At 36.6% G+C, this 12,514-nt stretch overlaps 1 protein-coding gene across 1 annotated transcript; it reads left to right on the top strand.

The window, feature by feature from the left end:
- Positions 1-8,198: 8,198 nt before the first annotated feature.
- LOC110774841 (serine/threonine-protein phosphatase 7 long form homolog) lies at positions 8,199-11,912 on the top strand. The gene is made up of 5 exons (XM_056841278.1): positions 8,199-8,388; positions 8,499-9,414; positions 9,512-9,599; positions 10,717-11,148; positions 11,240-11,912. The coding sequence occupies exons 2-5, from the start codon at positions 8,504-8,506 to the stop codon at positions 11,777-11,779; spliced, it is 1,971 nt and encodes a 656-aa protein (XP_056697256.1). The 5' UTR covers positions 8,199-8,388; positions 8,499-8,503; the 3' UTR covers positions 11,780-11,912.
- Positions 11,913-12,514: the final 602 nt, after the last annotated feature.

Here is a 12,514-nt window from a genome sequence, read left to right as displayed (position 1 = left end):
TATTTCTTATATACAATTTCATCCAAAATCAAACACTGTAATAATAATAAAAAATCTAAAATGAAATTCAATAATAAAAAAAAAACCAATCTAATCTAATATATAAAATATAGCAGTTGATATATATATAGGAGTTTTATTTTAACGTAACAATTCAATAGAAACCGTGCATCGCACGGGCTAAAATCTAGTTAGTTTAAAAGAAGATTAGTACGTAAACTTGCTGGAGAATAAATTATATCTTTTAGTCTTTGTATTTTTCTTATTTTTTTATTTGAATATACTATCGTCGTTCTTTTAGCTAGAGTCATTCAAGAGAGACAAGAGGGAGCAACGCCCAATTATTTTCTTTTATGATGATATCCACAGAATTAGCAATGCTTTTAATCTATTTATATGTGTTCATGGAGCGGGTAATATGGTAGCTCAGTCTGTTGCAAGATGGGTAACCGAAGTCATTTCGAGGTGTATTTGAATGAGCTAGTTCTCCCAAATACTACAAACTTTGGGTGGAACTCGATATAATTTAATAAATTATATGCTCTTTATTTCCCTCAAAAAAGAAAATAAAATTTTGAAAAAAGTAAGTGGACGTAGGATAAAGTAAGAGTGGGAGAGACAGTGTGAAAATGTGGGTAGGTGTAGGGAAAAAATGAACAAAATAAGAGAAAGTGTGTGAAAAATGTTTCATTACAGCGGTTAGTATGAGCAAACAAGTAAAGGGTATATGTCTAAAATAGAATAAAGCAAACTGAGAAGAACATAAAAGAAAAACGGACGACAATGGAAAATGAATTAACAAAAACAGAAAAGAAAAGAACGAAGAGAGTATGTAGGATTTTTCTTTTATGTATTTAAAATAATTTTTATGTCTTTAAATTTCAAATATAATTTATAAATTTGTATTATATTAATCATTTGATGGTAAATTAAAAGAATGAGTACTTTACAATGTTCCAAGAAATATATTCTTTCATAAAGGAAAACAAATTTTCTCTACATTTATGAAAGGAAAAATTTAGGGGATGTTCTTTGCTAACCATGTATTACTGAAAATTTGATGTGGCAATCTGAAAAATAATAATAATCTCATGGTAGCTCAGCTTGTACATATTGTTAATTTATACTAATCGCGATATTAATGATGTTTTAAACTTAAAAATGATTGTCCACAAGTCACAACTACCTATTGTTGACATTTGTATAACTCTAGCCAACAACACTGGAACTTCACTATCCACAAACAACCCACGTCACCAATGATGTCTTGGCCTAGTGGTTAAGACTGAGGGCTTGTGTACAATAGGTCTCAGGTTCGAATCCCCCCGCCCCCATTTGTAATTTGTATTGCCCTTGTGGCTCATTCGCACCAAAAAAAAAAAACAAACAACCCACGTCAAATCTATGTGAAAGTCTGCGGTCTATTTGAAAGCATCCACCTTCAATTGTGTATAGCAACAGAACCGAACAACCTCGATGAGTCGTAAAGTATATATATGACGATCAACCTTTGGTACTAAACATTTGATTTGAACATGATAACATTAGTGATCAGCCATTCTCTAATCATGCTAAATTATATGATGATCCATGTACCATGTATTTGCATATAATTGAATATAAGTAGTTCCTTAGTTTGCGAAATGTGCATATTCTCTCTTTATTTTTAAAATTGGTCATATTTTTCTATGTGATAAAGGAAAAGGAAATGAAAAAAATATTGAAGCAACAATAGAGGAACTTTTTTTGATAAGGAAATAAAACTAGGCGGACTACCTACTTCACCCTTTCGGATGACCCACCCTTTCAGGTGAAATACAACAACTCCGACTCCGAGCTAAGGAAATGAAATTGAAGATTACAAAGAAACTACATTCTCACCTCAACTACTCAGCCCCAGTTCCAAGAAAATTTGGTGAATAGACTATATAATGGTAAATGATTAGTCGAGCGATAAAAGATAACTCTACAACCTCACATAACAAACTCAAATCCCCAAAGCTGAATACCTAGCCTAAGGCTAATAATCATAACCCTTTAGAAAACAAGAAAGCCTTCCTAACATTTCCTTAACAATAGCTGAATGACAATTACACTTGAAAAAAATGTTGATTTATCTTAGGAACAGTAAATTAACTAATTTGCCCTCTAGAGTAATACCCCGTATTTTTAAGTAATTATAAATAATTTTAATTATACTTATAATGAATTTTATAGTTTTTATAAATTAAAATTGCATTTAAGTATTTATTTAAATGTATTTTATTAATTAAAAATATACATAGTTGCTATTCCATTCTTGCCTGCCAAGATGACGACAAAGGACCACCAAAGAAAAACTTTGATAAAAACTCAAGATTTGAAAGTAAGATTGAGCGACTAGATCGAGAGATCTTGCTAGTCTCTCAATCTTACTAGAAAGACGGTAATATCCGACTGGAGATTTTAAGGGGGGTGGGGAAGAAAATGAAGCTTAATGTTGAATTACCACTAACCTTGGGATAAAAAAATGTGCCAGTGTCATGGCGTTACATGACTTTTAAACTAATAGAGACATGTGGCGGCATACCATGTGTTGCCAATCTTAACATTGAGATTTAATCATAAACTAGTATGTGTTCGTGCTAATGCACGAGATAACTTTACTTATATACTTTTACAAATTCCACTAAATAAGTTACTTATTTCAAGTTCTATTTATTAGGGTTTTAGTTTTTTTTTTTTTGTAATTTTGTTGGAGATCGTATGTATAACAGAGATTGAAACTATATTATATCTTCCCTATTGTGTCTCATTTCGCACATCTTATTCTTTTTATTATTTATAGTCCGCCATATACGTACGATATAGTATTTTTTAATGTTTATATTGGAAACTATATTATTTCTTTCCTGCCGCTGATTTTTTAGGCTTATTTCAGAAATTTTGACTTTATTTAAGTTAGATTATAATTTTTAAGATACGAAAATTTGATTAACTTAGTTATTAAATTAATATTTTTTATGCAATTTGCTTTTTATTCTTTTCTCCTTTTTTGTCGTGCTTGATTGGTGCGTGATTGAAGATATGTATTGATTGATTTCCTTTTGAGAGGGTATGACGTGACGTTTGAAGTGGCATAACTGAGAGAGGAGTATTGGGGGTTTTCAATTCTCATCTCTCATGACCCACCAGTTTGCTTTAATTATATAGATAAGTTAATGTAATATAGATGAAATTAATACTCCATACAACTTTTAATGACTACTTCGTATTTGGTTCATTAGGCATCCAATGCCCGATATATTTGCAAAAAGAAAAAAACTTACTCTTTTACTTAAAGTCGGATGAAACTTTTAAATGTCTTTTTGAATAATGAATATGTATGTATTACAACTCTAACCTATTTGATAATGTGAATGTATCAAAATTGTAATATGTTATCCACTATCTTTGCGAATAATAGTTTATATTTACTAAAATAAATAAGTTCGACGGTGAGTTTTATTTTACCAATTTAGCACGCTATCCACCCAACTCATCCACGAATGATGGATGGGTCGAATGGACCACTGGCGGTGGGAGGCGGATTAATTAAGCTCCATCCAATATACCTTCGAAACATTGTCAACCCTAATTATATTACCACCAACGTTCATGTCTTATACTCCTAGAGTATAGTAATTGATGACTAAAATATTTGTGTTCGTCAAATAAACACTCATTTCTCACTCTTCCAACTCACTCAGGACTAAACCTTATGATCTGTCCAAAGACTTCCAATGATTTTTCAACTTATTTTGGTCATCATTTTATCTCTCTTACTTTTACCCCACTCCACGATGAATTCTCTCTCTTCTATTGCATAAAGAATAATAATTACCATTGATCATTCTAAGTCTCTAGCCATGGATGTTTCATTTTCGGAGACAAGTGTCGCCCCTGTGTTAATTCAATCATGCTTTTAGAAATTTTAAAATTTTAAAATATGTTTTCAATTCTACCTATAAGGATGAAATTGCATGCCAATTTTTTTCCCATTCGGCTGTGAATACGACCCCATCACCATCACTGTTCTTCATCTCTCTCTTGATGTTCAATACGAGTAGTTCTGTTCTCCTTTTCTCTCATTTCATCTATTACATTATACTAAAACAGACATAAGGAATGACTCATGTCATTTCATGGTGTAAAATTTTCCGGCCAAAAAACCCTTTCCTAAAAAAAAAACTACTTTATTTATTATTTTATTTTCTCTCCTTTTGTATAAACTGTTATTTTTAGGGAGGGGGGGGAACCAGATTATAGAATATTACAATATTAGAGAGTTTTGGTAATATTTCATTCAAATCGACATATCAATTGTAAAAAATATATTTACTCAATATTTTGATCTAATTAACATATTAAACATATCAAATATTATGGTCAAATTATCATATTCAACCTATAAAATACATAATACATAATAGGGATAATTTTCATATTAGATAATTTTTTTAAAAAAAGTACGCTCAAGATATATTAGTTACGCATTAACTTTAGTGTATCGCTATTCGACGTCCGTCCACGCTAAAATCGCCCTACTATTCATAGCGAAAGTACAAAATTACCCTTATAAAAACTTACCCCTCCCTTTCATTTTTTTTTACCATTCTCACCTCACCTCACCTTTCCCTCACCTCTCTCTCAACCCCCCCTCCCACTACAAGAAATTGTACCATTAACGACGGGAAATCCCGTCGCGAAAGGCCAATAATCGTTGATTAACGACGGGGTTTCCTGTCGCGAACCCGCCATAAAAGGGGGCCGTCGTTAATAGAAAATCCCGTCGTTAATCCGTCGTAAAAGACATTTGCGACGGTTGTTCCCGTCTTATTTTGTTTGGTTGTTAGCCCCGTCGCAAAAGCCTTTTGCGACGGGATTTTTGACCGATCGTAATTAGGTTGTCGTTAAAGATACAAATTCTTGTAGTGTCCCCACCAGGCTGGTTACCAGAATTTGGCCGGAAAAATGAAATACCGGCGAGATATTCCCCCCCCCCCCCCTTTAACTCATTATGGTATCTTAACTTGTAATCTCGTCGGAATAAGTTGTTGGCAACGTTAGTTTCTTCATAATTCATGTGGGTGCTGCGGCGGTAGTTATGGTCGTGGAAGTTGTCCCAAAATTTTGGCTCGTAGCTTCAATGGAGGAGGTAAAAATGGTGTTTTTTATTATTATTTTTTTTATTTCTGGCGCACAGATTTTGCACCGTGCACATGGGAGTGGCGCACAGATTTTGCACCGTGCACATGGAAGTGGCGCAAAATCTGTGCATGGATGACATGGAACTGGCGCACAGAATTTGCGCCATGTACACGGAACCCATGCAAATTCCGTGCGCCACTTCCATGTCGTCCATGCAAAGTCTGTGCGTCACTCCCATGTCATTCATGCAAAGTCCGTGCGCGAGAAGTAAATCTGAAATTCAAATTTATTTAATTTTTTTTTTTTAAATTTTTAATGTAAAGTTTATTCGAATTAATTTTATAATTTGTTAATTTCATTTTTATTTTTTAAAAAAATTAAGTTAGTAATTTTAGAAATTTCTAGAAATTATGTAGTTATTTTAGAATTTATTTATTTTAGAATTTATATATTTTAGAAATTATGTTAGTTATTATGCGCAAAATTAATATTAGAATTTGTTAATTTTATTTTTATTTATCTTAGAAAATTATGTTAGTGATTTTAAATTTCTAGAAATTATGTAGTTATTTTAGAATTTATTTATTTTAGAATTTATATATTTTAGAAATTATGTTAGTTATTATGCGCAAAGTTAGAATATAATATGATAATTAAATTTTTATTTATTTTAGAAAATTAAGTTGGTGGCGGTGGTGGTGTGACGATTTTTGGACCGGAAAGGGAGCGGTGATGTGTGTGCGGTGATGGACGGAACTTTGGCGTTGGTGGTGGGTGGTAGGTGTGCGAAGTGGTGGTGTTGATGGTGAAATACAGAGGTGGGTGGGTGAAGGGAAGAGATGGGTGGTGAAAAAGGGAGAGGGGGTGAAATGAATTTAAAGGGCAAACATGTACTTTCACACAAATAATTGGGGCGATTTTAGAGCGATTTCCGTCAATAATGCACAAAGATAAGTTAATTCCCAAAATACGTTACTTTTTTTGTTAATTCCCACCATACCGTCCACGTCAGCATAGTGAACCGGTCTTTTTTTTTTTAAATAAGCAGCGCAAAACCGCTATCTGAGACAGCGGTTTATGGGGGTTAACCGCTATCTGAGATAGCGGTTCCTGTTTAATGAACTGCCATCTCAGATAGCGGTTCCTGTTTAATGAACCGCCATCTCAGATAGCGGTTTACCACTTATCACTTACCTCCAGGAAGCAAATTCAAAAAATCAAAAGCACAAAAAAAACCCCGCTTTGTTCTGCGTCTCTCTCTCTGTCTCCGTCGTCCTGCGGTTAACCCGCCGTCGTCCCTGTTTCTCTCTCCACCGGCCGGCTCGCCGTTAGCCGACCTCATTCCTCGCCCTACCTCCGGCCGTCGCGTCGAGCCTCCTCACCCACAACGGATTCTCGAGTCTCTTTCTCACCCTTCTCCATCGTTCCTCCGTTTCGAAATTGTTCCTCAGCCCTTGCCGGCTGTCGGACCTCTTCCTCACCACCACTAGCCGTCGAGCCTCCTCATCAGCCACCAAAGCCGTCGAGCTTCTTTCTCACCCACCACCGGTCGTCGGTGGTTCGAAATCAGGTAAGCCCTAATTTTTTTTTGAATTAATATATTTGAAGCTAATTATTAATTCAGTAATAATCGTTGCTATGTTTAGGTTTGTTTGATGATGTTATTAGGAAGATCATGCTTATGTTTGATTGATGAGTTTATGATATGATTACCCTGAATTAATTGTAATTTTTTTTATTGTTAACGTATATCTAACCGCTATTTGAGATAGCGATGTTATGAATTATATTATTTTAAAGTGATTATGCTGTGATTTTTATTTTTTTGAATTATTTCTGATCTTTGATTCGTTTTAAGCTCTTGAGTTTTTCAATTTGGAATTTTAGTCTTCAATTTTTCAAGTTCAATTGAATTGAAATCAGATTATGATGGCCCAAATTAGGGATTTCATATTATTAATCATATTATTTTTTGTTTAGAATATGGAGTTGCCAGACTATCCTATTTATTGTCATTGGGGAGGGGAAATTTTGCAAAGTAGCGGTGATGTTACATATAAAGGAGGAGAGCGAAAATTTGGGTTTGTCAATTGTCAAATGAGTTATGATGAGGTTTTGAGTAAGGTTTATGATCTTATGAGATGTGACTCGAGATATGTGGAGTTGAAGCTACTAATGAGGTATCCAATGATGTCCGGTTCATATGAAGCCATTCCGTTGGATGATGACAATTCTTTAAAAGCAATGTTGATTGCTATGTCTCAAACACAATCAACCACAATGCAATTGTTCATCGAGCAACTTCCAAAGCAACCTGAAACTCAATCCCACTTGGAATCCTTTCATGAAATGGATTCATGGGCGAGTCCATTTCCCTACTTGCCCTTGACAAATCAAAGTGGGTTAACGGGTTCATTCACAAGAATGCTTACGGATGAACAATATGCTAGTGAACACATTTTAGAGCTCACTTCTCCAACTCAAACACCACATGTAGAAGCTACAAATGGTGATCCATCTATGATACTTTTCGATTCTCTAGATCAAATATGTGTTGATTTTTTTGGAGATGAAGAGGTTGGGGTGGATAGTGATGTTGATGAAGATGAAGATACACAAGATGCTAATGACAAAGCTATAAGAGAAAGCGCTCCATCTCAAATTTTCAACAATGTTGCAGAGTTGGATCCGATTTTGCTTGATTCTTGGAGGACTTGGTCCAACAACCACTCTTTCGATGGTGAATTTGCTATTGGGCAAGAGTTTGATTCTTCGGCGCAATTGAAAGACATAGTCAAAGGTTATTCCATAGCTAAAAATCATTCATTTAAGGTGTTGGAGAGTGAGCCCACAAAATACGTAGTGAGCCCACATCTACAAGTTGCCATGCTCCCATGTGCTTGCGGTTTGTCGTTCTCGCAGCTTATCTTATGCTGCTTTCGTTGATCCTTTCTTTACCACTGTCGAGTATAGGCAAACATACTTGAAGAGCTTTCATCCACTTCCTGATGTTCCCTATTGGCCTCATTATACTGGGGTGAGAATAGTTGCTGATGCTAGTAAACGGCGTGGTGTGGGACGCCCAAAGTCGTCTCGATACCCTAATGAGATGGATTCGAGTGCTCGACGCAGTGTCAATGTAAAATCATGTAGCATTTGTCGACGTCAAGGGCATAATAAGAAAACTTGTGCAGCTAGGGGTGGTGTTGGATCATCGGGGTAATAAACTCAGTTTATATTTCTCTTGATGTGTGATTCTAAGTTTAATTTTTGTGCATATATTTCTTTTGACGTGTGATTTTACGATTTCTAATAAACTTCTTTTTCAGGTCTCATGGAGCCGACGATCCATCCCGGCCCACGTGATACTTCGGTTTTGACGTTGCAGGCGGAGCATAGGAGTGAGGATGTTTGGGGAGGGGGTATGGACAGGCTTTTGACGTGTCGGGAGCACGTGCTTGGTTTAGGAGAGTGGGTGATACATGATCGAGTCTTGGAGTTTGTTAGATTAGCAGGGTTCTATGGTGTACATAGATTGGTTGGTGGTGGATTAGCCTTAGATAGGTCTTTGATCACAGCATTGATTGAGAGATGGAGACAGGAGACGCACACTTTTCATTTGGCTGTTGGTGAGGCTACTATTACTCTGCAGGATGTCGCTGTTTTGTTGGGGCTCAGAGTTCATGGGGCTCCTGTCACAGGGGATGGTACTGGGGTGTGGTCAGCTTTAGTCGAGGAGTTGTTAGGGATACGACCAGAGCCTGGTGATGATGGAAAACCTGTTCTCCAGGGTTCATCATTGAGGATGACTTGGTTGAGGCGACACTTCAGTCAGGGCCCCCCTGATGACGCTGCTGATATTGTTTATGAGAGGTTTAGCCGAGCATATATTCTTGCACTTATGGGGTCCATTTTGTTTGCTGATAAGAGCGGTGATGCCGTGCAGCTCGTCTACTTGCCATTGATACGCGACTTGCGTAGAGCTGGGACATACAGCTGGGGGAGTGCGACCCTTGCTTATTTGTATCGACAGATGTGTCGAGCCGCTCGTAGACGATCCCGTGACATTGGTGGTCCACTTATACTTCTGCAGTTATGGTCATGGGAGCATATTCACATTGGTCGTCCGAGGATTTCGAGAGTTCGCGATGCTCCACCTCCTGACCCAGAGCATCCTATTGAGGTCGACGATCCATCTATTCTTGGTACTCAGCATCAGCGTGGAGTGGACCCCTTAGCATGCAGGTAACTTATTTGTTTAACTACTCATTACTACTTCGATAAATCAAGTAATTTGTTAACACTTTACTTTACTAACACTTTACTTTACTTGTTTTGTTAGTTGGCTTAGGGTTCACTTTTCATGTGGCCATACAGCTAGTGGACTCTCTTTCTTTAGGGATGCACTTGACCATCAAAAGGAGACACAGGTATTTAATATCTCACCTTACTAATTACTCAAATGCTTCTTTTGTTTCAAGTTAGGTCAACTTTGGTCAATTTTTGTCAATGTAGGTGCATTAAAGTCAACTAGTTCAACTTTGGTCTAAATTGTCAATTTAAGTCAACTTTGGTCTAAATTGTCAATTTAAGTCAACTTTGGTCTAAATTGTGATTAATTCAAGTTAAAAGCATAAAATGACCTAAATTCAACTAAAATAGCATAAATTGACCTAAATTCAACTAAAATAGCCTAAATTCAATTAGTTAGGTCAACTTTGGTCAATTTAAGTCAACTTTGGTAAACTTTGGTCTAAATTGTGATTAATTCAACTAAAAAACCATAAAATGACCTAAATTCAACTAATGACCTAAATTCAACTAAAATTGCCTAAATTCAACTAGTTAGGTCAACTTCGGTCAATTTAAGTCAACATTGGTCAACTTTGGTCTAAATTGTGGTTAATTCAACTAGTTAGGTCAACTTAGGTCAACTTAGGTCAATTAAGTCAACGAACGTCAATTTGAGCTCCCTCGATTCTACTTAGATAAAGTTATGTTAATTTAGGTTAATTTAGGTAAATTTGTGTTATTTTTGTCTTAAATAGCCTACATTCACCAAAAATTGTCTAAAAATTCCCTTAATTCACCAAAAATTGACTAAAAAGGCTAAAATCGCATAAAATAGCTTCAATTCACCTTAATTAGCCTAAATCCACCAAACATAGCATAAAAAGGCCTAAACTAGCTTAAATTCACCTAACATAGTCTAGAATAGCTTGGATTCACCTAAAATAGGCTAAAATAGCTTAAATTCACCTAAAATGGCATATAATAGCTTAAATTCACCAAAGATTGCCTAAAAAGGCTTAAGTTCGCCTAAAATGGCCTAAAATCGCCTTAAATAGCTTCAATTCACCTTAATTAGCCTAAATCCACCAAAAATAGCCTAAATACACCTAAACACGCCTAAGTTCACCTAACATAGTCTATAATAGCTTAAAATCACACCTAAAGGCTTAAATTCACCTAGAATTGTCCAAAATAGCCTAAAATTGCTTAATTTCACCTAAAATTGCCTAAATACTCACTTTTTACTTATTGTAGATGACTTGGCAGCCATATTCAGAGACGGTACTTGGTTTACTACCCGAGATTTGTAGATGTGATAGAGATATATGGCGCTCAGTTGTACCGTTGATTTGCTTTGACATTGTTGAGTACCACTACCCAAATCGAGTGATGCGTCAGTTTGGATTGGAACAGTCAGTTCCCGTTGCGTGTGACACGAGTGTTGATCTTCATAATGTGGATCGACGGCATAAAAACAAGAAGTTTGAAGAGATGCATCGCAAATATGTGGAGGAGTGGCGTGATCGTGAGAGTCGGATTGTTCAAGGCACTCCTTTTGCCGGTCATCGTGAGAGGATGAAGGAGTATATGGATTGGTATTGTAGCATCACGAGACTCCTCATTACTCCTGTTACACGATCACCCCCCACCACTCATTATCAGCCGTCTTCCTCTGATATTATTTTGGTAAATTAATCCTTGTTCCATTTTCATGTATAATGTTTATATTCATAACTAATGTTGAATTCTAATTATTGTTTCACATTCTTTTTTGTAGTCACATGCATTGGCTGATCTTGCCTCAAGATGCACTCGAGCTGTGGATTCTGCGTTAGAGTTACCTCCCAGTTTGGCCCTTCCTCTCACTCTTGATACGTTACGCAATTTGAGTTCCTCTTGCATTGAGACCTTATCAAGAGTGGGGCAAGAACATATCCTCCAACAATATGATTTAGCCTCGTCTCAGTGTACACCCGACACCTCCACCTCACATGTTTCTCGAGGGCGTGGTTTTCGACCACCACGTGCACGCCCTCCACCACTTACTCCTCCTCTACGCCCTCTAGCACTTACTTCTCCACACCCTCCACCACCACCTTCTCCACGCCCTCCACCACCACCTTCTCCACGCCCTCCACCTCTTACTCCTCCTGCATCTCCGCCAGCATCACAAGTTATTTCATCTCCTCCTTTGCAGCTTCTCACTTACCGACGACAAAAGGGTTGCTCTCCTAGTCAACGTCCCGAGCCAATTGCCGAGGAGGATGAGTCCTCATTTTCATCGTCCGAGCATTCAAAGAAACAACGTAGAACTTAGATTTGAGCTACATTAGAAATTTTGTGTAATCTTTTGTTCTTTTTGCTAGTATTGGAACTTTTAGAACTTTTAGAAACTCATGTGTCATTATTGGAACGATTGAACTTTTGGAAATTTTTTGTTTGCACTCTTCTATTTTGTTGCATAAGTGTTATGGTTTGGTTGGTTGGTATGATTTGTGGAGGTTATTGGAGTTGGATTACAAACGTTGGAGTTGGATTATAGACGTTGTTGGAGATCTTGGATTTGTTTACAGGTTGTTGGAGTTGGACTATTTGGCAGAAGATCTCAGCCCATTTTCAGGCTGAACACTGGAAACTGCAAGTTTGGAGCAGGGGGCATTATGAACCGCTATCTGAGATAGCGGTTTGGTTTTGAACTAAACCGCTATCTCAGAATGCGGCTAAGTAGTATAAACCGCATTCTGAGATAGCGGTTTAGTTCTAAATCAAACCGCTATCTCAGATAGCGGTTTAGTGTTGAACCGGAAAAAAAAAATTAGTTTTCTCTCTCCCTTGCTGACGTGGACGGTATGGTGGGAATTAACAAAAAAAGTAACGTATTTTGGGAATTAACTTATCTTTGTGCAATATTGACGGAAATCGCTCGCGATTTTAACGGAATGGGGCGATGAATAAAAATCCCCTAACTTTAAGGGATACATATTCAATAAAGTATTTTATAAAGAAGATGGTCAAGTAATAATTTTTAAGTATCCGTACGTATACGAAACCT

This window comes from Spinacia oleracea, chromosome 1, assembly GCF_020520425.1.
Source record: "Spinacia oleracea cultivar Varoflay chromosome 1, BTI_SOV_V1, whole genome shotgun sequence".
Lineage (NCBI taxonomy): Eukaryota > Viridiplantae > Streptophyta > Magnoliopsida > Caryophyllales > Amaranthaceae > Spinacia > Spinacia oleracea.
This window is presented reverse-complemented; position numbering and strand designations above follow the sequence as displayed.

Bases quoted from the DNA above. Each gene is read 5' to 3' on its own strand.
- LOC110774841 (XM_056841278.1), top strand. From the start codon at position 8,504: ATGGAGCCGACGATCCATCCCGGCCCACGTGATACTTCGGTTTTGACG. The intron at 9,415-9,511 runs GTAACTTATTTG...TTGTTTTGTTAG, and splicing joins GTGGACCCCTTAGCATGCAG to TTGGCTTAGGGTTCACTTTT. The intron at 9,600-10,716 runs GTATTTAATATC...TACTTATTGTAG, and splicing joins ACCATCAAAAGGAGACACAG to ATGACTTGGCAGCCATATTC.